We start from the raw sequence: 24219 nt of genomic DNA, 5'->3' as shown, positions 1-24219 counted from the left end.
TGTTTTCTGGCATATATTAAGACGCAAGCGCATGGCTGGTTGGCTCCCACCGCATCATACTTCATTTGGTACTGATTTGGTACATACTGATATCCACTACTGCGAGGCCTCGTTGTTCCTGCAAGAACAGCCATCCTGTTGTCTTGTCTCACTTCAGATAAAACTCATTCGCGTTCAAATGTCATATCCAGCCATGTACTCTGGATCTATAATAGCAAGTCGCCACCTGACTCTTTGTTTTGCTTCGTTGCAAAATATTTAAACCACTTAGTAAAGTTTTTTTTTTCTAAATAAAAACTTTAACAACAACAACGAAAGATCAGCAGGGTGGAATCTACACATGTGAAAATGCTTTTTAAAAAATTGTTTTGAAAAATGCATTGAATCTGCTATAGCTCACAGTCGTCATCTAGTGTCACGATTGTATATTGCACTTTGCAACACATTCAGAATGTTTTATTTGCAGCTGTATAGCTGAGTCCCGGCGGGACGCGGGTGGCGCTGTGGGTAAAACCTCAGTGCCTAGGACTTGCTGATTGTATGGTCGGCGGTTCGAATCCCCGCAGCAGAGTGAGCTCCCGTCGTTTGGTCCCAGCTCCTGCCCACCTAGCAGTTCGAAAACACCCCTAAGTGCAAGTAGATAAATAGGTACCGGTTTATAGCGGGAAGCTAAACGGCGTTTCCATGTGCTGTGCTGGTGCTGGCTTGCCAGAGCAGCTTCGTCACGCTGGCCACGTGACCCGGAAGTGTCTCCGGACAGCGCTGGCCCCCGGCCTCTTAAGTGAGATGGGAGCACAACCCTAGAGTCAGACACGACTGGCCCGTACGGGCAGGGGTACCTTTACCTTTAGCTGAGTCCCAGGTAAATTCAGATAATATGTTATGCATGCATTTATTTATTAAATTTGTATACCTCCCTTCATCCATAGATCTCAGGGTAGTTCACGGCATAAAAATACAAGATAAAAACACAACATACATAATAAAAACAAGAACAAAAGGGGGGAGAGATTTAAAGGTTTTTTAAAAAATGATTTCTTCACAAAGCTAACTTTGGTGAGGGGCAGTGGCTTAGGTAAAGGTAAAGGTAAAGGTACCCCTGCCCGTAGGGGCCAGTCTTGACAGACTCTGGGGTTGTGCGCCCATCTCACTTAAGAGGCCAGGGGCCAGCACTGTCCGGAGACACTTCCGGGTCACGTGGCCAGCGTGACATCGCTGCTCTGGCGAGCCAGAGCCGCACACGGAAACGCCGTTTACCTTCCCGCTGGTAAGCGGTCCCTATTTATCTATTTGCACCCGGAGGTGCTTTCGAACTGCTAGGTTGGCAGGCGCTGGGACCGAGCAGCGGGAGCGCACCCCGCCGCAGGGATTCGAACCGCCGACCTTTCGATCGGCAAGTCCTAGGTGCTGAGGCTTTAACCCACAGCGCCACCTGTGTCCCTAGTGGCTTAGGAGGCTGTTGAAAAGGTTTATATAAATTCATGGAGAAGCGGTGTCTATTTAGGGGCTAGTGGTCAGGGCGCCTAAATGAAGCATCCATGTTAACACAAAATCTACCTCTGAATACTGCCGGTTGGGGACTGCTGAGATCCTGAGCCCTGCGCTTATGGCCTTCTCAATCTGGCTAGTTGCTGTTGGAAAAATGAGAAATTTTTGTCAGATCTCTCACAGGCTCATAACAGGGAAGTCGGTGGTGGTGTAGTGGTTAATTGTTGGACTAAGACCCGGGAGACCAGGGTTCAAATCTCCTTCTTGGCCATAAAGTTCACTGGGTGACCTTGCGCCAATCACTGACTCTCTGCGTAAGCTCTACCTCACAGGGTGGTTGTTTTGAGGATAAAATGGGGGGGAGGAGACCCTATGTACTTGAGCTCCGGGGGGGGGGGAGGCGGGTGCCCACGTGCCCAGTGGTCATCTCCACCTGGGCAGGTGCTTGGCGGTGGTTGTCTCAGGGTGGGTGGGGGGTGGAGTTGAGGTCTTTCTGTGGCTGCTTTGGTCCTCTGAGATGGAAGCTTGGCGGAGGGAGAAGGGTGGTGCTATTACTGGCTTTCTAAACAGGGGCAGGATCAGGGGAAGTGCTGCATGGAGGTTGCTGTTGGGAGTCTCTTAACACTCCTGCATCGCACGGGGTTGGGCTAGATGACTTTTGGGGGTCCCTCCCAACTCCATGATTCTGTCTTCTTTGTGGAAGGGGAGTTGTGCATTGGAATGCAGGCCCATAAGGAAATATGAACCAGAAGGGCGGTGCAAATGGAGGCAGAATCTGGCAGGGCCAACTGTGCTTTGTATGCGAAAGAAAAAGTAAGTTGGACTGGTTTCTGTGTCCTTTACATGGTGCAGATATTTTTGTTGGTCATGCACCATTTATCCCGATATGGAGTTAAGGCTCCAAAACGCTGGGAGTCCTTTTCACACACACACACACACACACACACACCACCATCATCGTGATCATGATCATCATCAATAATTATTCCTAGCCTGGCAGAAGTGGAATCATAGAATGGTGGAGTTGGAAGGGATCTCCAGGGGTCATCTAGTCCAACCCCCTTCAATGCAGGAATCTCAGCTGAAGTACCCCTGACAGATGCCCAGCACCTTTTGAGTTAACGCACCCCATTGTCACACAGCTCTTACTGTCAGAAAGTTCTTCTAATGTTTAGCTGGCATCTCTCTTATTGTCGTTTGAATCTACAGTGGTACCTCAGGTTAAGAACTTAATTCGTTCTGGAGGTCCGTTCTTAACCTGAGGTACGACTTTAGCTAATGGGGCCTCCCGCTGCCGCCGCGCCGCCTCATCCTGAGGTAAAGTTCTTAACCCAAGGTACTATTTCTGGGTTAGCGGAGTCCGTAACCTGAAGCATCTGTAACCCAAGGTACCACTGTACTGGTTCAGGTCCCAATGTCTGAAGGAGCTGCAGATGTCAGTCTTGCTCAAACTTCCAAGTGGTTTGTTGTTGTTTAGTCATGTCCAACTCTTTGTGACCCCCTGGACCACAGCACACCAGGCACTCCTGTCTTCCACTGCCTCCCGCAGCCTGGTCAGACTCATGTTTGTAGGCTCGAGCACACTGTCCCACCATCTTGTCCTCTGTCGCCCCCTTCTCCTTGTGCCCTCCATCTTTCCCAACATCAGGGTCTTTTCCAGGGAGTCTTCTCTTCTCATGAGGTGGCCAAAGTCTTGGAGCCTCAGCTTCACGATCTGTCCTTCCAGTGAGCACTCAGGGCTGATTTCCTTCAGAATGGATAGCTTTGATTTTCTTGCAGTCCATGGGACTCTCAAGAGTCTCCTCCAGCACCAGAATTCAAAAGCATCAATTCTTCGGCGATCAGCCTTCTTTATGGTCCAGCTCTCACTTCCATACATCACTACTGGGAAAACCATGGCTTTAACTATACGGACCTTTGTTGGCAAGGTGATGTCTCTGCTTTTTAGGATGCTGTCTAGGTTTGTCATTGCTTTTCTCCCAAGAAGCAAACCTGCTTTTAATAATTAATAATAACAGTAGCGATTGAGCCCCTCTGATATCAGATCCAGCGGCTTTTGGCCTCTTTCCCTGAACAGACGGATGTGTTCAGAACCTGCGCAGAGGAGCCAAAGCACAGGTCTCAGGAGGAGCCAATCCCATCACTCGCCCTGGGGTGCAAATATTCTTTGGCTTCCAGTCCCGATTTCAAAGCAGTGAGCGGCTCTGCGTGAGTGCTGAGGGCAGAAGAGGGCAGCAGCCAGCTGGCACCCATCCCTGGCATGGCTCCCCTTCTCACGCCTTGGAGAGGTGCTCAGCTCCAACAGCCCGAGGGGGCAGCCTCCGCCATCCTTAGGAAACAGAAAGGGCTCTCTGCGCAGCTGCACTGCCCTCCTGGGGTATGGGGCTGTAGCAGCCCACGCCTGGGCAGTCCCAGCAGTTCAAAAGTGGAAACAGATTTCTTAGGACGGCCTTTGCCCAGGGCTGATGGGAGTTGTAGTCTGAAACCGCTAGAAGGTCTCCTGGCTGGGGGAAAGGGTGTGTTCGAAGGAACAGGCAGCACCTGGCTCTGCCCTTGGGCAAAGGGCAGATTTTGGTTCCACAGGTGCATATCCGGTATGTGTGTGTGTTAGGGGAGAGAGAATCCATCTTCTTAGCCCCAGGCAGAGGTTGCGGTGGCAATGCTTTTGAAGGATCAGCTTTGGTGGAGCGGCTGCTGTCCTTTCAGCAGGGATCATGCCCTGTCCCTCTTTTTTGTGTAAACAAGAACACAGCTGGCTGGCCTGCCTTCCTTCCTTCCTTCCTTCCTTCCTTCCTTCCTTCCTTCCTTCCTTCCTTCCCTCCCTCCCTCCCTCCCTCCCTCCTTAAATTTTTCTGACTTTCTTTAATTAAATCCCTCTTTCCTTCATTCTTCCTTCCTTCCCTTCCTTCCTTCCTTCCTTCCTCCCCCTTTCTCCCTCTCTCTGTGTGTTCACACTTTGTGGCTAAATTTAGCTTTCTAAACAGCTTGCCCTGTGTAATAATTCATGGATTGATCAAGAGGTCACAGCTTAACAGAGACCAAGCGGTTGCCTGGGGCGGGGGCTGTTCTTGCCTGCTTGCTGCCTTCAACCCTGGACCCAAGGTTGTGGGTGGGGGGAGGCTAGGCTAGGCTAATCCATCCTTCTGACCGAGTAGGTAGAGAGCAAAGTTCAGGCCAGGGTGGAGAAAGACTACTGATGGAAGGTCAAGCAAGGAACGCTTAAAACACAGCTGAGACTGACCTTGGGACCCTTGGCTCTGAGTGCATGAAGCAAATGCAGGCGCCTCTGAGGATGTGCAGAGTTCACACATCTGCACCCCATTGAGTAAGCACAACCTGCATTCCAAGACTGAGCCCTTCAAATCAAAGGATGAAATCAGAAGGCCTTCTTGGTAGTGGCGCCACCCTGTGGAACACCCTCCCATCAGATGTCAAGGAAATAAGCAGCTATCTGACTTTTAGAAGACATCTGAAGGCAGCCCTGTTTTTAATGTCTGGTTTTTATTGTATTTTTAATATTTTGTAGCTACCCAGCTACCCAGAGTGGCTGGAGGAACCCAGCAGATGAGCAGGGTATAAATAATAAATTATTATTATTATTATTATTATTATTATTATTATTATTATTATCATCATCATCCATCTGACTTTCTCTCCAAATGATTTGATTTGGGGTTTGGGGAGGGCTGTTTTGTTTGCTACAACACACACAAAAACTGCTCCGTTCTGCTGCTTCGTTCAAAACCCGCTTTAATGAATATTTAAGTGGTGCAGCCACATCAGGGGCCGTTTCAGTCTGACAGCCCCCCACCAGTGGTCTTTGAACATTCCCACTGCAGGCCTGAGTTGCCTCTCTCCTGAGCTGAGATAAAAAAAGCCCAGCACATAATGGTTGAGAGAGAGGAAGGTGGGGGAGGGGCTTTGCAGTCTGCAATTAACAAAAATCAGGGTGGGCAATGCAGCAGGAGGTTTTGGGTGCAAATGGTTGCATTTACAAATTGCCCAGCATGAAATCTAGAGGTGGAAATTGGATAGATATTTTTATCCACTCGCCATGTGACAGGGCTGCTGATGTGACCTTTCCCCCCACCCACTGCAACGCCTTGGGGCCAAGCTGGACGGCAACTGGCCACCCTAATGCATCTCTCCACCCTCTTCCTTCCCGCAGTATGAATTTAAGGCCAAGAACATCAAAAAAAAGAAGGTCAACATCATCATCTCGGTGGATGGAGTGAAAGTGATCTTGCGCAAGAAGCAGAAGGTGAGGAGTGGGGCCTAGATGAGTCATGCTGGAGAGCTGGGAGGGGGCAGGGAAAGGGCCCCCACCCTCTCATCCTGCAAAAAAATGATCAAGGGGATGGAGGGCAAACTCCCTTAGCAACATTTGAGACTTCTTGGTTTGGAAAGAAGGGGAGGGGAGAGTGTGAAAGTGCTGGAAATCATTGATTGCGAAAAATAGGAAAAGTGGTATTATACCGACAAAAACAGAGTGGCTTGCCAAATTATTGGAGTATTACAATATATCCAAAACAATGGGAGAAATTGGAAGGATCTCAAAAGAGAGGATAGACAGGGACTGGAAAGTGTTTAAAGGATACTTGCAAAACCATATTGAAAAATCAGAACTCCTATTAGAATAAACAAGTTCCGTTTTAAATACTGAAATACTAAATAAGATGGATAACAATGTGTAACAGAAAAAGAAGTAGCAAAGTTGGTTTAAAAGTGTGTGAAAGAAAGTAATAGAAGTGGAAAGAAATTGCAATTGAGTAGATTAGAAGTCTAACACAAAGGTGGGGTGAGGGGTGGTGGATGGTGATGGGAAAAGGAATTATCTGTGGGAATGAGTGTAGGCATGTTTGAACATTTTTAAGGATTGTATGAAATGTATGTTTGTATGCTTGTATATTAGCAATAGGTGTTTATTAATGCTGAATTATTTTCATAATAAAAACTTTTCAAATAAATAAATAAATGAAATCATGCATGAGGTTGAAGAAGTAGATGGACCTTTCATTTACCTCTCTACTAATTTTAGAAACTAATGGGGTCCTCCAGTGATGCTGAATGCTGGGAGATTCAGGACAGGCGAAATAAAGTACACAGTTAAACTGTGGAACTCACGTCCACAGGAGGCAGAGATGGCCACTGACTTAGATTGCATTAAAAGGGCACTAGGCAAATTCATGGAGGAGGAGAGGGCTATACTAATTCTTTGTTCCTGTCTGCAGAGAAAGGAGTGGGCCTGGGATGAGGGCAAGATGGTGGTCATGCACGACCCGGTTTACAGGTAGGTTGCTGCGGATTCTCCCTACTTGCATGCAAGGATCCAGCACAGCTCCAAAGATGTAATACAGCAGCAAGTCATTCAAATATTCCCTTTGCAAACAAATAATATTTATAAAAATAAAAGGTATTATCCACCTGTGAGTTCCATTGTTTTTGAGAATGGATGTTCTGTGTACTCTTAAAAGAACCAGACTTTCATATATACTGGTGGCAGTGAGTGGCCATGTGCCTTAATAACTATGGTAAATAAAAACACAACATATATGCAAATCTGCCCTATTCTTCCAGATTGGCCAGAGATCACATGGGGCAGATTGACCCCTGCCCCTTTGGTGGGCTAAAAGGTGGCCACTAGTGGCTCAGCTCCCTTCAGTTGCCCCCCTGCCCATTGGGCACATATGGGTCCGGCTGTCCTCAATAGGGAATGCCAACCCTGCCTCCGTTCCAGCTGGTCTTTGCAGTGCCAGCTGGCCTCTCTGTCTCTGCTGGTGCAAATTCCTGGGGTTCCCCTGCTGCCCCACCCAGGCAGTCCCTGACAGCTGTCCTCTGCACTACCAGATTGGCAAAGCTGCTAATTTGATCCAGGTGGCTCAATCCCCTAAGCTGGTAATTGCTCCCACCTCATTGGAGCAAATCTGAGGGACAATCTGCCCAGCATTCCTGGGAAACAAGGGAAGGGTTTGGCACAGTGCAAGGCAACTCCCTTGGGACGCAGGTGGCACTGTGGGTTAAACCCCAGAGCCTAGGACTTGCCGATCAGAAGGTCGGCAGTTTGAATCCCCGCGACGGGGTGAGCTCCCGTTGTTCGCTCCCTGCTCCTGCCAACCTAGCAGTTCGAAAGCACGTCAAAGTGCAAGTAGATCAATAGGTACCACTCTGGCGGGAAGGTAAACGGCATTTCCGTGCACTGCTCTGGTTCACCAGAAGCGGCTTAGTCATGCTGGCCACATGACCCAGAAGCTGTACGCCAGCTCCCTCGGCCAATAAAGCGAGATGAGCGCTGCAACCCCAGAGTCGGTCACGACTGGACCTAATGGTCAGGCGTCCCTTTACCTTTACCTTAAGGCATCTCCCAAGCTATGTTGTTACCATTCCCCTGTGCCCAGGACTTGGGGGACGCTTTTTCCTCCTGGTTCACTTTGCGGACCTCCTCTCTCCTCAGGATCTTCTATGTCTCTCATGATTCCCAGGATCTGAAGATATTCAGCTACATCGCCAGGGACGGCGCGAACAACTCTTTCCGGTGCAACGTCTTCAAATCCAAGAAGAAGGTGGGCTGGCGTGGGCGAGGGGCCCTTTGCCATGGGATCTCCTCCTTCCCCACCACTGCTGCTGCCTTTAACTGCCCCTTGCCTCTCCTCATGCTAAGGTGGGCTTTCTCTCTCCCCACAGACGCAGGCCATGCGGGTGGTTCGGACAGTGGGCCAGGCCTTCGAGGTCTGTCACAAGCTGAGCCTCCAACATGCCCTGCAGAACGCTGATGGCCAGGCCGATGGAGCCAGCAACAACTCCGCAGATGACCCCCAGGTGGAAGGTGAGGGGTCTGGGTCAGATCTGCATGGGCATTTCAAAAGGGTCCAGGGTTGGGGCTTAGTTTATTAATATTTAAATTTAAAATACCTGCCTGGTGGTAGCCTTTCTCCCCGGAAGGAGGAGGATAAACACTGACTGGTTTTGGAAGCTTCAGGGGGCACCCAAAAGAAGATGAGAGCATGGTGTTTGCTTGTTTATTTAAATAACTATTACTTCTTTCTTATTTCATAAATTTTATGTATGGCTAGATGGTAGGGAGCATAGAATCAGAGAACTGTAATATTGGAAAGGATGCACTGGCTCCCGGTGGAGTACAGGGTCAGATTTAAGGTGCTGGTTTTGACCTTTAAAGCCCTTCACGGCCTAGGACCCTCGTACCTCCAGGACCGCCTCTCCTGGTATGCCTCATGGAGAGCCTCAAGGTCCATAAATAACAACACCCTAGAGGTCCCGGGCCCTAAGGAAGTCAGATTAGCCTCAACCAGAGCCAGGGCCTTTTCAACACTGGCCCCGACCTGGTGGAACGCTCTGCCTCATGAGACCAGGGCCCTGCAGGATCTGATTTCTTTCCGCAGGACCTGTAAGACAGAGTTGTTCTGCCTGGCCTTTGGCTTGGAATCAACTTGATCCCCTTCCCCTCTTTCCTTTCTCCTTCTGTGATGGATCTCCTGTTTGGGGACTTCCCTGGCTTTTTCCTGGCCCACGTAGGACCAGTCTGGATAGTTGACCTTGGTGAAGACTTGATGTTTTCATCCCTAAAAAGTTTTTGATTTGAGTTTCTACTGAAAGGAGGGTGCATTTTAATGTTGTATTTTAATATTGTTTTTAAGTTGTATTTTAATCAGTTGTTTTTATACCTGATGTTAACCGCCCTGAACCCAGTCTTGGCTGGGGAGGGCGGGGTATAAATAAAATTTATTGTTACCATTAAGGATCATCCAGTCCAAAACCGCCCCCCCCTGCAGGAATCTCAGCCAAAGCACCCATGACTGATGGCCATCCAGCCTCTGCTTCAGAACCTTCAAGAAACGAGAGCCCAGCTCCTCCTGAGGGAGACTGTTTCCCTGTTGAATGGTTCTTACCGTCAAAGAGTTCTTCCTGGTGTTTAGTTGCAAATCCTCAAAGCGCCTTCTTTCTTGCATTGAAGTCCCACCTTTTTCTCCAAGGAGCTGAAGGTGGCATAGGGCATTGCTCTCCCCACTCCTCATTCAAATCCTCAGAACACCCCTGCAAGGTAGTTTAGGCTGAGAGTCAGTCGTTGGCCCCCAAGGTCACACTGAGTGAACTTCATGGCCATTGGAGGTGGGGGGGGGGAGAGAGATTTGGACCCTGGTCTCTCACGTCCATCTGACCATCTAACACATTAATCAATTCGTGTTTTTAAAAAATCCAAAGCTATGTACAAGAGGAGGTCCTTCTTGTTCTTGTTTTTTAAATAACCGCACGTAGAACAAGAGCATATAATAAATGATACAGAAGATGTCAGCTACAGGAAACTTGCAAGAGTATTGGTACTTCAAGACCTGGACCATTGCATTAATGGGAAAAGTTAACAAAATATACCTGAATCTTAAAAAGGTAAAGGTAAAGGTACCCCTGACTGTTAGGTCCAGTCGTGGCCGACTCTGGGGTTGCGGCGCTCATCTGCTTTATTGGCCGAGGGAGCCGGTGTACAGCTTCCGGGTCATGTGGCCGGCATGACTAAGCCGCTTCTGGCGAACCAGAGCAGCGCACAGAAACACCGTTTACCTTCCCGCCAGAGTGATACCTATTTATCTACTTGCATTTTAATGTGCTTTTGAACTGCTAGGTTGCAGGAGCAGGGACCGAGCAATGGGAGCTCACCCCGTCGCGGGGATTCGAACCGCCGACCTTCTGATCGGCAAATCCTAGGCTCTGTGGTTTAACCCACAGCGCCACCCGCGTCCCTGAACCTTACACCACCCAAAAATGAAGGACTACTTTGTAAATTATGCTTGGCACCCGATTATCAAATGTACTAAAAATAAAAGGGACCTCATTGGCAGCTGCCCTCTTCTCAGTGGAGATCTCTGGAAAAACATTATTGAATAATATGCAGTGCTGTTTTCGGAATGCTACCAACTCCCTCCTCGTTTCCGTCCTTTCTTCTCCCCCCCCCCCCCCACTTTCTTCCTTGGGATCGTTTCCCTCACTCTTTATTACCGTTGCTGTTGCTTTCCATGCATTAGGAAATGAAAATAAAAACAAATGTGGGCCCGGGGGGGGGGGGGGATGATATAGATTCTGATATAGTACAGTTCTGCTGCTTTATCAAGTTTCTGCTGGACATGGCTGGGCTCAGGCCTGTGGGAAGTTTTGTCTGAATTGACAGAAAGCCTTCATTTGGTGCTGAAGCCCCAGTAAGCATCAGGAATGTCTAGGCAACACGATGACTATGTAGTACATACGCGATAGACAATCTTTATAGAATTCCTTCAAACCACAAGAAGTTCAAAATGAAATCTTTAGTCTCAAAGTCTCTGAAAATCTTTAAATGAAGCGAGGTACCAGACTTTGTACGATGAAAGACAAGCTGTGATGCTTTGTGTATTCAGCAAATATGATGTCCAGCACTGAACAGTGATTCCGGATATTGACTACTGTTTCGTAGAATTCTTCGTCAGCGTGGTGGGAGGATATAGAAATGCTTCGTAAACCCCTCTTTTTTCGAATGAATGTATGTAAATGCTGTGGAACAGTGCTCATGTAATAATGTAGTCACATTATTGACTACATTATTATATGAGCACTGTTCCACAGCATTTGATATTTTCATTTACATACATTCATTTGAAATAAGATGGGTTTATGAAGGCATTCTATATCCTCCCACCACGCTGACAAAGAATTCTACAAAACACAGTAGTCTATATTTGGAATCACTGTTCAGTGTTGGACATCATATTTGCTGAATACACAAAGCTTCACAGCTTGTCTTTCACCGTACAAAGTCCGGTACCTCGCTTCATTTAATTTTTTTTAGCGACTTTGAGACTAAAGATTTCATTTTGTACTTCTTATGGTTTGAAGGAATTCTATAAAGATTGTCTATCACGTATGTACATGGTCATCGTGTTGCCCAGACATTGCTGACGTTCTCCTTGCAACACAGAAGCCCCAGTAAGGTCAACACCTGTCTAAATGTGCCTGGAAGCAGGAAACACCATGGTGCCAACTCTTGGCTGAGTTGATAAAGGAGTTCCTGCATGAGGTTGAAATCGGGGGCCACCTTCAAGGCAACACTCTCCCAGGTTTGCAAGGCAGCCCCCTCCCCCCCCCTGCAGGATGGGCTCCTTCGCCTTTGGGAGGGTAACCCCCTCTGCTCTCTGTTGTTGTGTCACTTCCAAGGTTTCCAGCTGGCTGGGGCAGCAATGGCTGACGAAGAAAATGGCCCTGAGGGAGCGTTTGCACCTGACTTTGGAGCCTGTGAGCTGCGCTTGGCCGCGCCCAACCTAGGGGTCCCACAATCTGGGATGATTCTGAAGGACAGGAGCAGCCAGGTAAGAGCCCAATGCAATGTTTTTTTCTCCTCTGGGGAGGCCCAGAAGAGCATGAACAGGTACCTCCACTTTGCAACTGTGTCCTGCCCTCTCAGCCACCCCTGCAAGGTAGATTAGGCCGAAAAAGAGTGGCTGGACCAAGCTGGCCATGCGCCACTTCATGCTAGAAAAATGCAACCTGTGCTGCTGATGGAAGTTGTGCAACTCATGCAACATGTTGGCGATTAATATGCACAGAATAATTATACATACCGTATTTTTCGCTGTATAAGACGCACTTTTTCCCTCCTAAAAAGTAAGGGGAAATGTGTGTGCATCTTATGGAGCAAATGCAGGCTGTGCAGCTCTCGCTGAAGCAAGAACATCTCTCTTGCTCTCCTGGCTTCAGGGATAGCCACGCAAAGCCTCTTGAGCAAAGAGGGAGCGCTCCTCCCTCTTCGCTCTGGAGGCTTTGCGTCACTTTCTTGTTTCTTGTTTCCCTCCACTAAAAACTAGGTGCATCATAGAGCGAAAAATACGGTACTTTATCAACCTTCTGAGAAATATACAAAACATTAAAGAAAGCCACAAAGGCTTGCGAACTACCCAGCCTATAACCTCTGGTTTCAATAGATTTTTCAAATGCTTAACCCAGTCTTTTAGATAAGTTCATGAAGATACCAACAAAAGGTAAGTTCGGTGATATTCACAATACCGAGAGATGCTAGTAGAGTTGTAGAGACAGGGTGCCGGCGTTTTCCACCTGTTTCACCCTGGCAGTCCAAGGAATCAAAAGGCCGCTGTTTGCCCCCGATGGGGCCCTTTAACTGGGGCTTGCAGGCAGCACACTCCCAAGATAGTTTTCCGGGCTTCTTCAGTGGTCTAATCTCAAAGTCTTGATACTTATATTGATATTCAATCTTATAGAGAATACTCTTTCTTGGCTTAAGTTTAAGAGACTTTGAGATTAGACCACTGAAAAAACTGTGCATGCACAGAAGTGTTCTGCGCTCTTTGCACATGCACAGAAGCATTTTGCATACTTTGCACATATGCAGAAGTGCTCTATCTCACTCTGTGCTTGTGCAGAAGCGCTGCTCCAGTTGTGGACTTTTTGGGGTGCGAGCGGTTTGTGCCCGCAACTAGAGGTACCACTGTAAACAGGTTCAGCTGGATTTTGGATAAATGTGCAATTGTTACTGTTACGAGTTTTATAGTGTTGCTGTCGTCCTTAGTGGACCGTGCAAACTTCTACTCTGAATAAGGCTATTTGCAGGGTAATGTAGGGGGTCCTGGCAGAGGTGAAAATGGCTTTATTTCACCCAGGTCAAAGACCCCGTTTGGCATACACACACCAATGCACATTTGCGTACATACATACCCAGGCTGGGAGCCTCAGTGGCACCCCTCTGGGGGCTTCACCTGGGGCAAAAACCCATCTAGCCTTTCCCCCTCTTAGCTGCAGCACTGGGTGTACTAGGGATGAGTTTATGGAACCCAGGGAGAGGTGGTCCCAAAATGTTTGGGGAGCACTGATTTAAGGTGTCTGTGAAGTCAAGATGATTAGCCCCCTAGCCCACACTTTCTTAGTGAGGCAGAAGCCAAACGTGGGGGCACCACTCCTGCCCTCCACCTCTACAAACATTTGGGGCTAGGGGCCAAACCTAGAGCAGAGATGGGATTTTATTTTTAAAATCTATACAAGGTGGGGTTTTGTTTTTTTCATTTGTTCATAGAAGTTCAAACTGTAACAATAAGCACATTATGTTCTTATTGTCAGCAAGGGGTTCCCCATTTGTGGAATGCTCCCCCAGGGAGGCTCAGCTGGTGCCTTCAATATGCACCTTTAGGCGCCAGGTGAAGTGTCCCTCTTGGGCTGATTAACATTCCATATCCTTTTAAATGGGGGAGGGGGTGGGGTTATTGGTCTGTTTCGTTCTTATTCTTATTATGTGTTTCATATTTTTATCTTGTGATTTTTTTGCTGCGAGCTGTCCTGAGATCCTTGGAAGAAGGGCTGTATGCAAGCTACATAAATAAACAATCCATTTTGTGCAGACGATAATTGTATAAATTCACAAAAATCAGGGATAATTTGTTGTCTCGGGTAATGACTACTACCGAAACAGGAGTGCTGGTTGTCAGGAGCTCGTCCTACACTTGAGTACACTCCTCTTCCTTTTGTTCAGCACTTTTTATCTAATCTTTTGACAACCGTTCACAATAATCAGCAGAACTACTCCAGGCAGAGAGAACAAAGTATTTTTAAAAAGGCTTCGCGTCATGACATTCTGCAAGAAATATGTGGAGGAGCTGCAAATCGCTTGGGCAGCCAGCAGTTCTCTTTGTGTGGCACGAATATGTGTTGTAGAAGGGAAGGTGTGGAGGGGGTTCCTGATTGTCCCCTCCTTTTTGCCGCATGCTGGATTCCAGGAAAATGAGACCGGGTCACTCCGCCCTTCCACCGCACAGCCGCTGGGCAGTCCTGCAAGCCCCAGCTCCTCCGCCTCAGTGACCCCGCTGGCCTCCCAGCACTGCCTCCAGCTCCTCCAGCACCAACTCCTCCAGCAGCAGCAGCAGACGCAGGTGGCTGCAGCTCAGGTAATTATGCCCCTACCTGTCTGGCAACCACCTGACTGCACTTTCTTTGACGCAGTTTTCAGCAGGTCACCACCCACGCCATTCCCCATTCCTCTTCTGCATTACTCTGTGTGTGTGTGTGTGTGTGTGTGTGTGTGTGTGTGTGAGAGAGAGAGAGAGAGAGAGAGAGAGCGCAACTAACTTCTTCCCCAAAATGCCCCATGTAGGATGTTGTTGTTGTATTTACATCCTGGCTTTTCGCCAGGTGACTCACACAAATTAAAGCAATTCAGGTAAAAAGCTAAAATCATGCAAAATGCAAATAGTTAAAAAGCAATTTAAATAGAATAAAAGCAGTGCAGAAGAATGGGTTTTGGGAGCTTGAAAGCAAACTCTGCTTGCAACAGCATGTAAGTGTTTGTGTGTGTGTGAGTATGCATATATGCATATATTTATAATATAATAAAGGGGATAAAATATGATAGATGGCTGAAAAGGAAAGGAAACCAAAACCAACGCGCCTCTGACAAATCCACTGTGGAGGAGAACTTTATTGATAGTTGTCACAATGCCTAGTTGGAAACTCTGTGTTCATAGTTTCTCTGAACTGGAGGCAAAAGCAGCAGAGAATGTCTGTCGTCTGCCTGCGTATGGGTTGCCCAGTGATACCTCTAGCTGACCACTGTTAGAAGCAGAGAGTCGGGCTCAAAGGATGCATTGGCCTGATCCAGCAGGGCCCCTGGTGACTTCACTCAGCCCTCTCAGCTCATGAGACCCTCTCATTGTGTCCCCACCCCACCTCCCGGCAGGTGCAGCTACTGAAAGACCAGCTGTCAGCCGAAACCACAGCCCGGGTTGAAGCTCAGGTCCGTGTCCGGCAGCTCCTGATGACCAACCGCGACCTCCTCCAGCACGTCTCCTTGCTAGTGAGGCAGCTCAAGGAACTAGAGATCAAGGTGCATCTACGACATCCAGGTGAGAGACCGGAGTAGTCTGGAGGGGGCGTGTCTCCATGGAGGGTCACTCAAGGTCCTCTCTCTGGTGCCCAGTCATACACCTGATCCTCCCTCTCTCTGCATTATCCTCCTAGCAACCCTGCCAGGTAGGTTAGGCTCAATAAAATTAAAACGGTTTGTAAAGTAAGTTTGCAACACCAGAAGGTACCCAATTATTGCCATTGTATAATTACTATAAAAGGGTTGTATAACCTTAGAAAGTTGTATAGTCTGAGAAATAGGGTGGCTGTGCGGGGCATGGCTGCGACTGCCATGAAGGGACCCTGAGCTTCTGAATTTGCCACAGCACTGCTGCAATGCAGTGCAGAATTACAGCAGCAGATGTGCTCCGTGGCTGGTGTGGCTTTGCGAAGTCTATCAAATAAAGGGCTTTATATCCTGATGGATGGGACGCGAGGGGCGCTGTGGGTTAAACCACAGAGCCTAGGACTTGCTGATCAGAAGGTCGCCGGTTTGAATCCCCACCACGGGGTGAGCTGTACGCCGGCTCCCGGAAGTTGTATGCCGGCTCCCTTGGCCAGTAAAGTGAGATGAGCACCCCAACCCCAGAGTCGGTCACGACTGGACCTAATGGTTAGGGGTCTCCTTACCCTTTACCTTTATCCTGATGAATAGATGGAGCCTCCAGGCGCAGAGGCAGTTTGCGACTGAATACCAGAAAAAGGTAAAGGGACCCCTGACCATTAGGTCCAGTCGTGGCCGACTCGGGTTGCAGCGCTCATCTCGCTTTATTGGCCGAGGGAGCCAGCGTACAGCTTCCGGGTCACATGGCCAGCATGACTAAACCACTTCTGGCAAACCAGAGCAGCGCACGGAAACACCGTTTACCTTTCCACCGGAGTGGTACCTATTGATCTACTTGCACTTTGACGTGCTTTCGAACTGCTAAGTTGGCAGGAGCAGGGACCGAGCAACGGGAGCTCACCCCGTCGTGGGGATTCGAACCACCGACCTTCTGATTGGCAAGTCCTAGGCTCTGTGGTTTAACCCACAGCGCCACCCGGCTCCCTTCAAATACCAGATACTGGGGGCATAAAACAGGGCCAGGGAGGGCTATTGGCCTGCACCCACAGCTTGGGGGCTTCCCAGGAGCCTCTGTGGGAAGCCTTTGGTCTCAGACCGCAGGCACGGACTCTCCATCCTTGTGTTATTACCTATCTACCATTCCCTCCCCCTTGCTTTTAGTTGACCGATCCCTGCAGAACCTGACGCTGGCTCAGTCGCTCTCCCTCAACTTGAAGAACCACTACAGCCTTGAAATCAACCTGCCATCCACCTCGACACCGGCCAGCGTCCTGGGCAGCCCTGTGGCACAGATGGGCAGTGCTTGCGAGTCTTACCTGAATCTGTCCAACCTGGAGAAGGGAAGCCAGCTGAGCCACTGGGCAGAGAGCGAGGAGCACCTGGCAGTCCTGGAGGGGCCAGACGGCCTCCGCAGCGTGGAGGGGTCTGAGGCCGCAGACTGTGCGGTGCTGGGAAGAACCGGCCAGCAGAAGAGTAGCAACCTGGGCACTCCGGCACAGGAGGAGAGGTAGGGAAGTCTTGCTCATAGTGTTGCTCATAATCAACCTATGTCTGGGCCCATGCAAGGCAAATTGCACAGCTTGGTTCTTAGCACTGTGTGGTGGGAAAGGGGGGTGGGCTGCCATACATGCAGATTTTTGCAGTTTCACAGCTGTTGTGCCAGTGCCAATGACGCTGTCACACCCATTGGTCTGCTCTCATAGAATCAGAACTGGAGGTATCTCCAAGGTCATCTACAAGTGAAACTCGAAAAATTAGAATATCGTGGAAAAGTTCATTTCTCTCAGTAATTCAACTTCAAAGGTGGAACTAACATATGAGATCGACTCATGACATGCAAAGCGAGGTGTGCTTCTACTTCTCAGAGGTCCAATCTTGCTCGATTTGCAATCCTTGTTTTGCTGATTTCCTTGAATATTCTAATTTTCTGAGATGGTTAATTTGGGGTTTTCACCAGCTGTAGGCCATGATCATCACAATTATAGCAAATATAGGCTTGACATATCTTGCTTTGCATGTCACAAGTCTATCTCATATATTAGTTTCACCTTTTAAGTTGAATTCCGGAAATCAAGGAACTTTTCCATGATATTCTAATTTTTCGAGTTTCACCTGTATGTGGTCAACTGTTTTGCTCACAGATGGCTGGGGGGGGGGACTTTTCTCAGCCCAAGGGCCACGTTTCCTCCTGAGCAGCTTTCAAGGGGCCACATGGCCAGAGGCCGAAATGGGTGGAGCCATGGATGTGGCTGACCCCTTCACACAGAACCCTACAAATGCAGCTTCATCACAGCCAGAGATTCCTATGCTCCCACCTGCCCCATTTCTCTACCTATCCAGGCAGGTGAGAGGCACCATCCCAATTTGAGGACACATCCCAGCCAGGAAAAACCCCTTTCTCAACACAGGACGATCCCATCTTGCACAATTACGCTCTCTGCCTTGCTTACCGGTCAAGTCCTGCTCAGGCTCTGGGTGCTCTTGTGAGATCTTGCTTAAAATCTCTTTCCACACTGGGGGAAAGAATGCAAAAAGAGTTTTAAAGCTCTCTGCCCTGTGTGCAGTTAATTTGTGCAGTTTCGACTGGGGGCTTTCAACCATGCAAGGTTAAAGTTGCTCAAGTTAATTGCATGCAGTAAGCGCTCATACTGTATGCTGGTTTAGTAATGGAGAAAGCAAAACGTGGTTTGCTGTGGGAGAGGTGTGTTGTCCCAAGGTGACACCCAATTACTGTTTGCTAGAATTGCAAAGTTGTGGGGGCTGCTACTCAAATCTCACTACAGGCAAGCCAGGGAAGGGGCTGCTACTCAAGGGTGGAACAGCTGCTTTGCATGCAGAATGTCCCTGGGTCAATTCCTGGGCAGCACCTCCAATTTAAAAAAACCTCGAGGCTGCACTGCTGCACTGCGCTCTGCGTGGGGCTGCCCTTGGGTCTGGTTCTGAAGCTCCAGCGACTGCAGAGTGAGGTGGGCAGATTGCTGGTGGGGTCACCTGGCCAACAATGTGTGGCCCCCTTGTTGAGGCATCTGCACTGGCTGCCCGTCTGCTTCTGGCTCAGGGTCAAGGCCCTTCTATTAATTCACAAAGCCCTGGACAACTTGGGTCCAGCGTACCTAGAGAGCACCTGAACCCTTACATCCCAGCTTGATCACTCAGATCATCAGCAGGAGCATTGCTGGTCATTACCTCAATTGGTGAGGCTAATTTGACAACAACATGAAACCGAGCCTTTGGTGTCCATCAGCCCAGCCCTGTGGAACACTCTGCCACTAGAGATTCAGCAAGCGCTTTCTGATTCAACTTTTAAATGCCTGCTGAAAACTTGGCCTGTACAGGTAATTAAGAATACATCGTTCCACAGTAGTTGGCTGATTTCTGATCTTAGCATTCTTACATGATTTTTATTGTATGATTTTATCTATAGTTGTTGTGAACTGCTCTGATATATCTATATTTTTAAAATGAATAGGGGAATACAAATAAAATATACCGTATTTTTCCATGTATAAGACTAGGGGTGTTTTTTTAACAAAAAATTAGGTTTAAAATTGGGGCTCGTCTTATACACAGGTAGTGTTGAGGGGTGTTTTCTTAATTTGGAGGCCCCCCATGGGGGCATCTTATACACGGAAAAATACGGTATATATTATTTTTATTCTATTTTATTCCTTATTAAGTTTGTACAATGCCCTTTATCCAAAGATCACAGGGTCGTTCACAACATAGACTTATTTATTTGTAGAATTATTTCTCTGCCGAACATCAGGGCAGTGTGCAAAGTCACGAAAAGCCTTTGAAAGCCACCCATCCCTTCTCTGTTTGACAGGTTGCAGCCCCTCATCCCCAAGCTGAACCCACCCCCTCCAACCCTGCGGAGGAGGTCAAGCAAAACCACCTCGCCCAGCCTAGAAGCAGAGACGGACACCACAGCAGCAGCCACCAGCACCACCACCTCTGGGCCCGGCCACAGCACCTCCACACTCACCAGCATCACCATCTTCTCCCTGGCCAGCTTGGAGTCTGAGCCCAGGACGCTGGGAAGAGGTCACACTTGCGGCCGTGCCGAAAACCAGGTGGCCCTAAGCCAGGAGCGGGCTGGGGAGGGTGGACAGGCACCCCCGGCAAAAGGGACCTTGGGACGACCTGAGAAAGGCCCCTCTAGGGATCTGGATGGCAGCTTGTCTCTCCGGCGTCCTTTCCTCTCCTCTGCCGGCAATGAAACCTGTTTGCGCATCAGTCTCTCGGAGGACGAGCTGGACACATCAGGGGCCTGCATTGCTCGTGCATAAACCATGCACTTGGGGAGCAAGCTATTAGCTTGCACTGGTTGCCAGGCACAGATTGGGGGGGTTAGAGGTGGCTTGTAGGGTGCTGCGGCGCCAGGGGGGAGTCTCTGAAATGGCCACCAGTGGAGGCTGGCAGTTCCGTAAGAGCAAAAGTGGGAGACTTTGAGCCAGAAGTCGTGTGGTCTCCAAAAGAAGCGAGTTGGGAGGGTCTCCTGCCTTTGTCTTCCACACAAGCAGAGGTCCTCAACAGACACCAGGAAATGACCAGACGTCTTGACAAACTGGCTGACCTGGAATGGAGGAACACCTAAGGACCTCGTGTCACCCAGGGTACAAGCACCAGTAAAAAACCAGGCGCAAGATCCTCAGTCTCTGTGCCCCAGGGAAAGAGCTCGGCACGACTGGCTTAAATCTAGACTGTGTGCCACAGATTGTCCCCCCAGTCAAGAAAAGCTGCTTGCAGTTTTGGGGGGGCAAAAGAGGTAGGGAGAGGGAGGTCGTGGGTGGCCTGTAGCATTCGGCGTTGTGAGGCAAGGTTAGCACCTGAGCAGGGTGGGTGGTGGTTATCCGAATGGTCACTTCCAGAAGTCTCCCCGGGAATGAGAGGGATGCACACAGGTGAGATTAGTCCAGTATTTTGAAGTCACTTGATATTAGAAGTCCAGCCCCCTTCCTGGTCGAGAGGGTCAAGAAGCCCCATCTTGGACGCCCCTGTGGGAACCAGTTCAAGAGCATCTTGGCGGCCATTTCCAGACCAGGCGTCGGCTGTTAGGCCAGAGAGGAGCTGTGGTGATGTCTTCCAAACACCTTACCTCTAACATCCGGGGGGCGGGGGTGGGATGCTGAAGGTGCAGGAAGTTTGCGCCTGAATGAAGGAGAGCCACCCTTCAGACCCCCCCCCCCTAATTTCCCCCACCTGCAGACCATCCCTTCCTTCAGCAGGAGTTTAGTGGCACAGATGCTCCTTTCAGTTTTATTTTATTCTGAGGCTGGAGAAATTCAGCATATTGGTGTTTCCTAGATCCTGAGGTAGTTATTATCATTTCTGTTTTCCTATTCCTTCTCGGTAGTGGCACCCACCCTGTGGAACGCCCTCCCATCAGATGTCAAGGAAATAAACAGCTATCTGATTTTTAGAAGACACCTGAAGGCAGCCCTGTTTAGGGGAGTTTTTAATGTCTGATGTTTTATCACTTTATTATTATTATTAATTTGGTTGGGAGCCGCCCAGAGTGGCTGGGGAAACCCAGCCAGATGGGTGGGGTATAAATAATAAATTATTATTAAAATTGGTGAAATCCGAACAGTTTTGCGCTGAGTTGGAGGCACAAGAGTAAGAGAGTGCAGAAAGCCAATTCCAGCGCATGCTTGAGTGGTGGACAGCGAAGTTTTACTCCGAGTAGACCCATCCCCAGAGGGTCTCACTGTTGGCAACTTGTTCTGCCACGCATCATACTGCACGCTCACAGGGGCGTCGAACGAGATTCCCCCCCCCCCCCAAGGCCATCTGTGCAAAGTAAAACACTGGAATTGGGGACCAGGCTGGTTTATCCAAAAGAGAAAAATAGAGAAGGCCCATGCCTGTACATTTTACCTCATCCATCAGGTTCTGTGAATGCTGCAAACGTAGTCTTTCTTATGAAGCGAAAGCTGGAAATTGGGGGCTGTGGGTCATCCAGAGGAGGGGGCACAGCTGTCTCCTCCCCTCAGGGGATGCTCAGAAGGGTGGAAATGGGTTGTTTTTGTTTCAGAAACAAAACTCATCAGCCATGCAAGAGAGGATGGAAACTGTAATGTTTGGTCACAGAGAGAGCGAGAGTGGAGGAGGACCAGGAGCAGTTTGCTGAAAGGATGAGTTTGAGAAGAGGGAGAGTTAAATTTGGGGCCAGGTGGGAATGCAGTCAGGAGAAGTGGTCAGCAAGCCAATTGCAAGAGGTGGGCTCAGGAGACGTCGGGAGGCCTGAATGCTCAGTGGGGGTGTCATGATGCCAGTGGCGCCATTAGATGCATCAGCCACTGAAGGCTGCCCCAGGTCAGCACGTGTCACGGGAGCGAGTGTGAAGCACGTCAGCCAAGCAAGCTCAAGTGGTGCTGAGGAGGCGGCTTTCACCATATCAGGGGCATTTTCCCGCCACCCCCAAACTTTCAGGACCCTCAGAGCTGCCACCCACTAGTGAACAAAGGCACCCCCGGTTTGTGATTCTCACTCCTTTGCACGAGGGCCTTGAAGGTTGGTTCACACAAGCAGAGGAGCCGTATTTCGAAAGGGATCTGAAAAGGAAAGGAATTGGTGATGTGGATGGAGCGCCTTGTGGGCTTTTATCCCAGGGTGCCATTAAAAGGTGTGTCCCATAGCTGGGGGGACCCAGAGGGGAGGGGTATGTAGTGCACCTCCTTTGGGGGCCAAATGCACAGTTAAACGAGGCAGGTTAGGAATGTGTTTAGAAGGTTGATTTGGGGTGAAGGGATGTATTGTTGGTCGTAATTCAGGGGAGAGAGAGAGAGAAAGAGAGAGACAATGGGCATCCATGTCTGGGTTGCCTAGCAACCCTCTGCACAGGTAGAACAGGCCCCGCAGAGGCCAAGTAGCCTAGGGTGGTCACCAGAGCAGAGCACCACTGGAAATTGTGGCCATTGCCCGTCAACTATCGCTAAACAAGTCATCAAGGGGCAGGTTCAAAGGGCAATTAGAGTTCCTAACCACCCTGGTTGGAGGGTGGGAATGCTCTTGTGTACATTTTTTTCACACATGCAGAAATCTTGGCAGCACAGAGATTTTAACACTTGCTTGCCAATGCATGTGCTGATCAGGCTGCTTTCAAAAAGGCACAGCTACGTTTAGCCAGTTGAATATTCAGCAGGGTGGCAGGGTGAGAATCCTGCTTCCTGCGGGTAAAGGTAAAGGGACCCCTGACCATTAAGTCCAGTCGTGGCCGACTCTGGGGTTGCGGCGCTCATCTCGCTTTATTGGCCGAGGGAGCCGGCGTACAGCTTCCGGGTCATGTGGCCAGCATGACAAAGCCGCTTCTGGCGAACCAGAGCAGCGCATGGAAACGCCGTTTACCTTCCTGCCGGAGCGGTACTTATTTATCTACTTGCACTTTGATGTGCTTTCAAACTGCTAGGTTGGCAGGAGCAGGGAAAGAGCAACGGGAGCTCACCCCGTCATTGCGGGGATTCGAACCGCCGACCTTCTGATCGGCAAGTCCTAGGCTCTGTGGTTTAACCCACAGCGCCACCTGCGTTCCTCCTGCAGGTAGATGTACTAAAAAAATAAAGGCATGACGAGTGAGCACCCAGGCAAGTCACTGCACGTGCAGAACAGCTTCAGTTGGCCGGTTCCGTGTGTTTGGAAGAGAAATGTCACTTTTCATTGTTTGTGTGTGCCCTTAACAATCGATGGGACCATGTGTGTGTTTCATACTTGGATATTTCTGGCCATGTGCAATGTGCTGAGTGAGAATCTGCTGCAAGGCAGGCTGAAGTTCCACTGATGGTGCTGATTTCTTTTGTCACAGTGTTGCATAGCGAGAAACTAAACAGCTGACACGCACGGACCTCAGCGTGGTGCACATGGAGGAGAGAAAGGTGTCCATATCTTGCTTTCTTTTATCATCTATAGGAGCCTCCGAGCCAAAAGCCACAGAGTTTCTCTCAAAGCTATTTCCAAGTTAGCACAGAGAATGGAAACCCAGTGGTTAAAAAAACAGCAACAACCACCTGTTTGAAATAATCAGGTTTTTTGCAAAATGCAGGACTCTCTTTTGCAACCTGGGAGCTGTAGTCTAGGACATCTGGAGGCTACCAGGTTAAGAAAGACTCATGTAGGATGTATCTTATAGTCTCCTCCCCACAAAACGTTTGTTCTTTACGGCTTACATTTCCCAGTCCACACTGGAATCCTCGCTTCATTCAAACAGCCAAGCTTCACTTGAAATAAAAATCTCGGGAACAACCTGCAGGGGAGGTTGCAGAAGCATGTGCAGAGTGCCGGAGCTGCCAGCTTGAATGATCTGCCACAGTTTTCTTGCCAGGGCCAAAATGTTGGGCCAGAGGTTTGAGTCAGGGGCTTTTCTGTGGGTGGGGGGACAGAAATTCTGTCATAATTTAAAGCCTACTTGAGAGCAGAGGAGTCCAGGTTCGTTTTAATTCCAAGTGTTATCCTGTAAATTGTTGTTGAAGACTTCGAGAGAGAGAGAAAGTTTGAATTTATTGTGTAAAGAGTTCAATGTTGTTGGGACCATGAGTATAATTACAGATTTCTTTCTCCTTACAGTTTGTCAGCGTGTTCTTTCTGGTGCGGCGAGGGGGGGGGGAGAGGTGGTTTTTGCCTGTTTTCCACCCATTTCACACAGACGGATTCTTCATCTTAACAAGGCCATTGACATATTTAAGTTTTCTCTCGGGGGGAGGTAGAAGGGGGGTCACTTTGGTTCCTGATGCATTAATTTCTCAAAAAACAAAACCCATGTTCTGTCATTCGTCCAATGGGCCCCCCCTCCC

At 49.1% G+C, this 24219-nt stretch overlaps 1 protein-coding gene across 2 annotated transcripts in view; it reads left to right on the top strand.

Annotated features, from left to right (window-relative positions):
* The window catches only part of LOC310836457 (carboxyl-terminal PDZ ligand of neuronal nitric oxide synthase protein-like), a 50417-nt gene extending 26428 nt beyond the window's left edge, over positions 1 to 23989 (top strand). For both annotated transcript variants that reach the window (XM_083721773.1, XM_083721774.1), the window contains 9 exons: positions 5657 to 5749; positions 6720 to 6778; positions 7940 to 8048; positions 8170 to 8311; positions 11680 to 11831; positions 14244 to 14411; positions 15200 to 15365; positions 16592 to 16937; positions 19257 to 23989. In XM_083721773.1, the coding sequence (XP_083577899.1) occupies positions 5657 to 5749; positions 6720 to 6778; positions 7940 to 8048; positions 8170 to 8311; positions 11680 to 11831; positions 14244 to 14411; positions 15200 to 15365; positions 16592 to 16937; positions 19257 to 19719 (1698 nt within the window). In that variant the 3' untranslated portion in view covers positions 19720 to 23989. The remainder of the gene's footprint in view (positions 1 to 5656; positions 5750 to 6719; positions 6779 to 7939; positions 8049 to 8169; positions 8312 to 11679; positions 11832 to 14243; positions 14412 to 15199; positions 15366 to 16591; positions 16938 to 19256) is intronic.
* Positions 23990 to 24219: the final 230 nt, after the last annotated feature.

This window comes from Podarcis gaigeae, assembly GCF_964106915.1.
Source record: "Podarcis gaigeae genome assembly, chromosome: Z".
In the NCBI taxonomy this organism is placed as follows: Eukaryota; Metazoa; Chordata; class Lepidosauria; order Squamata; family Lacertidae; genus Podarcis; species Podarcis gaigeae.
Note: the sequence above shows the minus strand (reverse complement) of the source record. Positions and strands in the feature narration are given on the sequence as shown.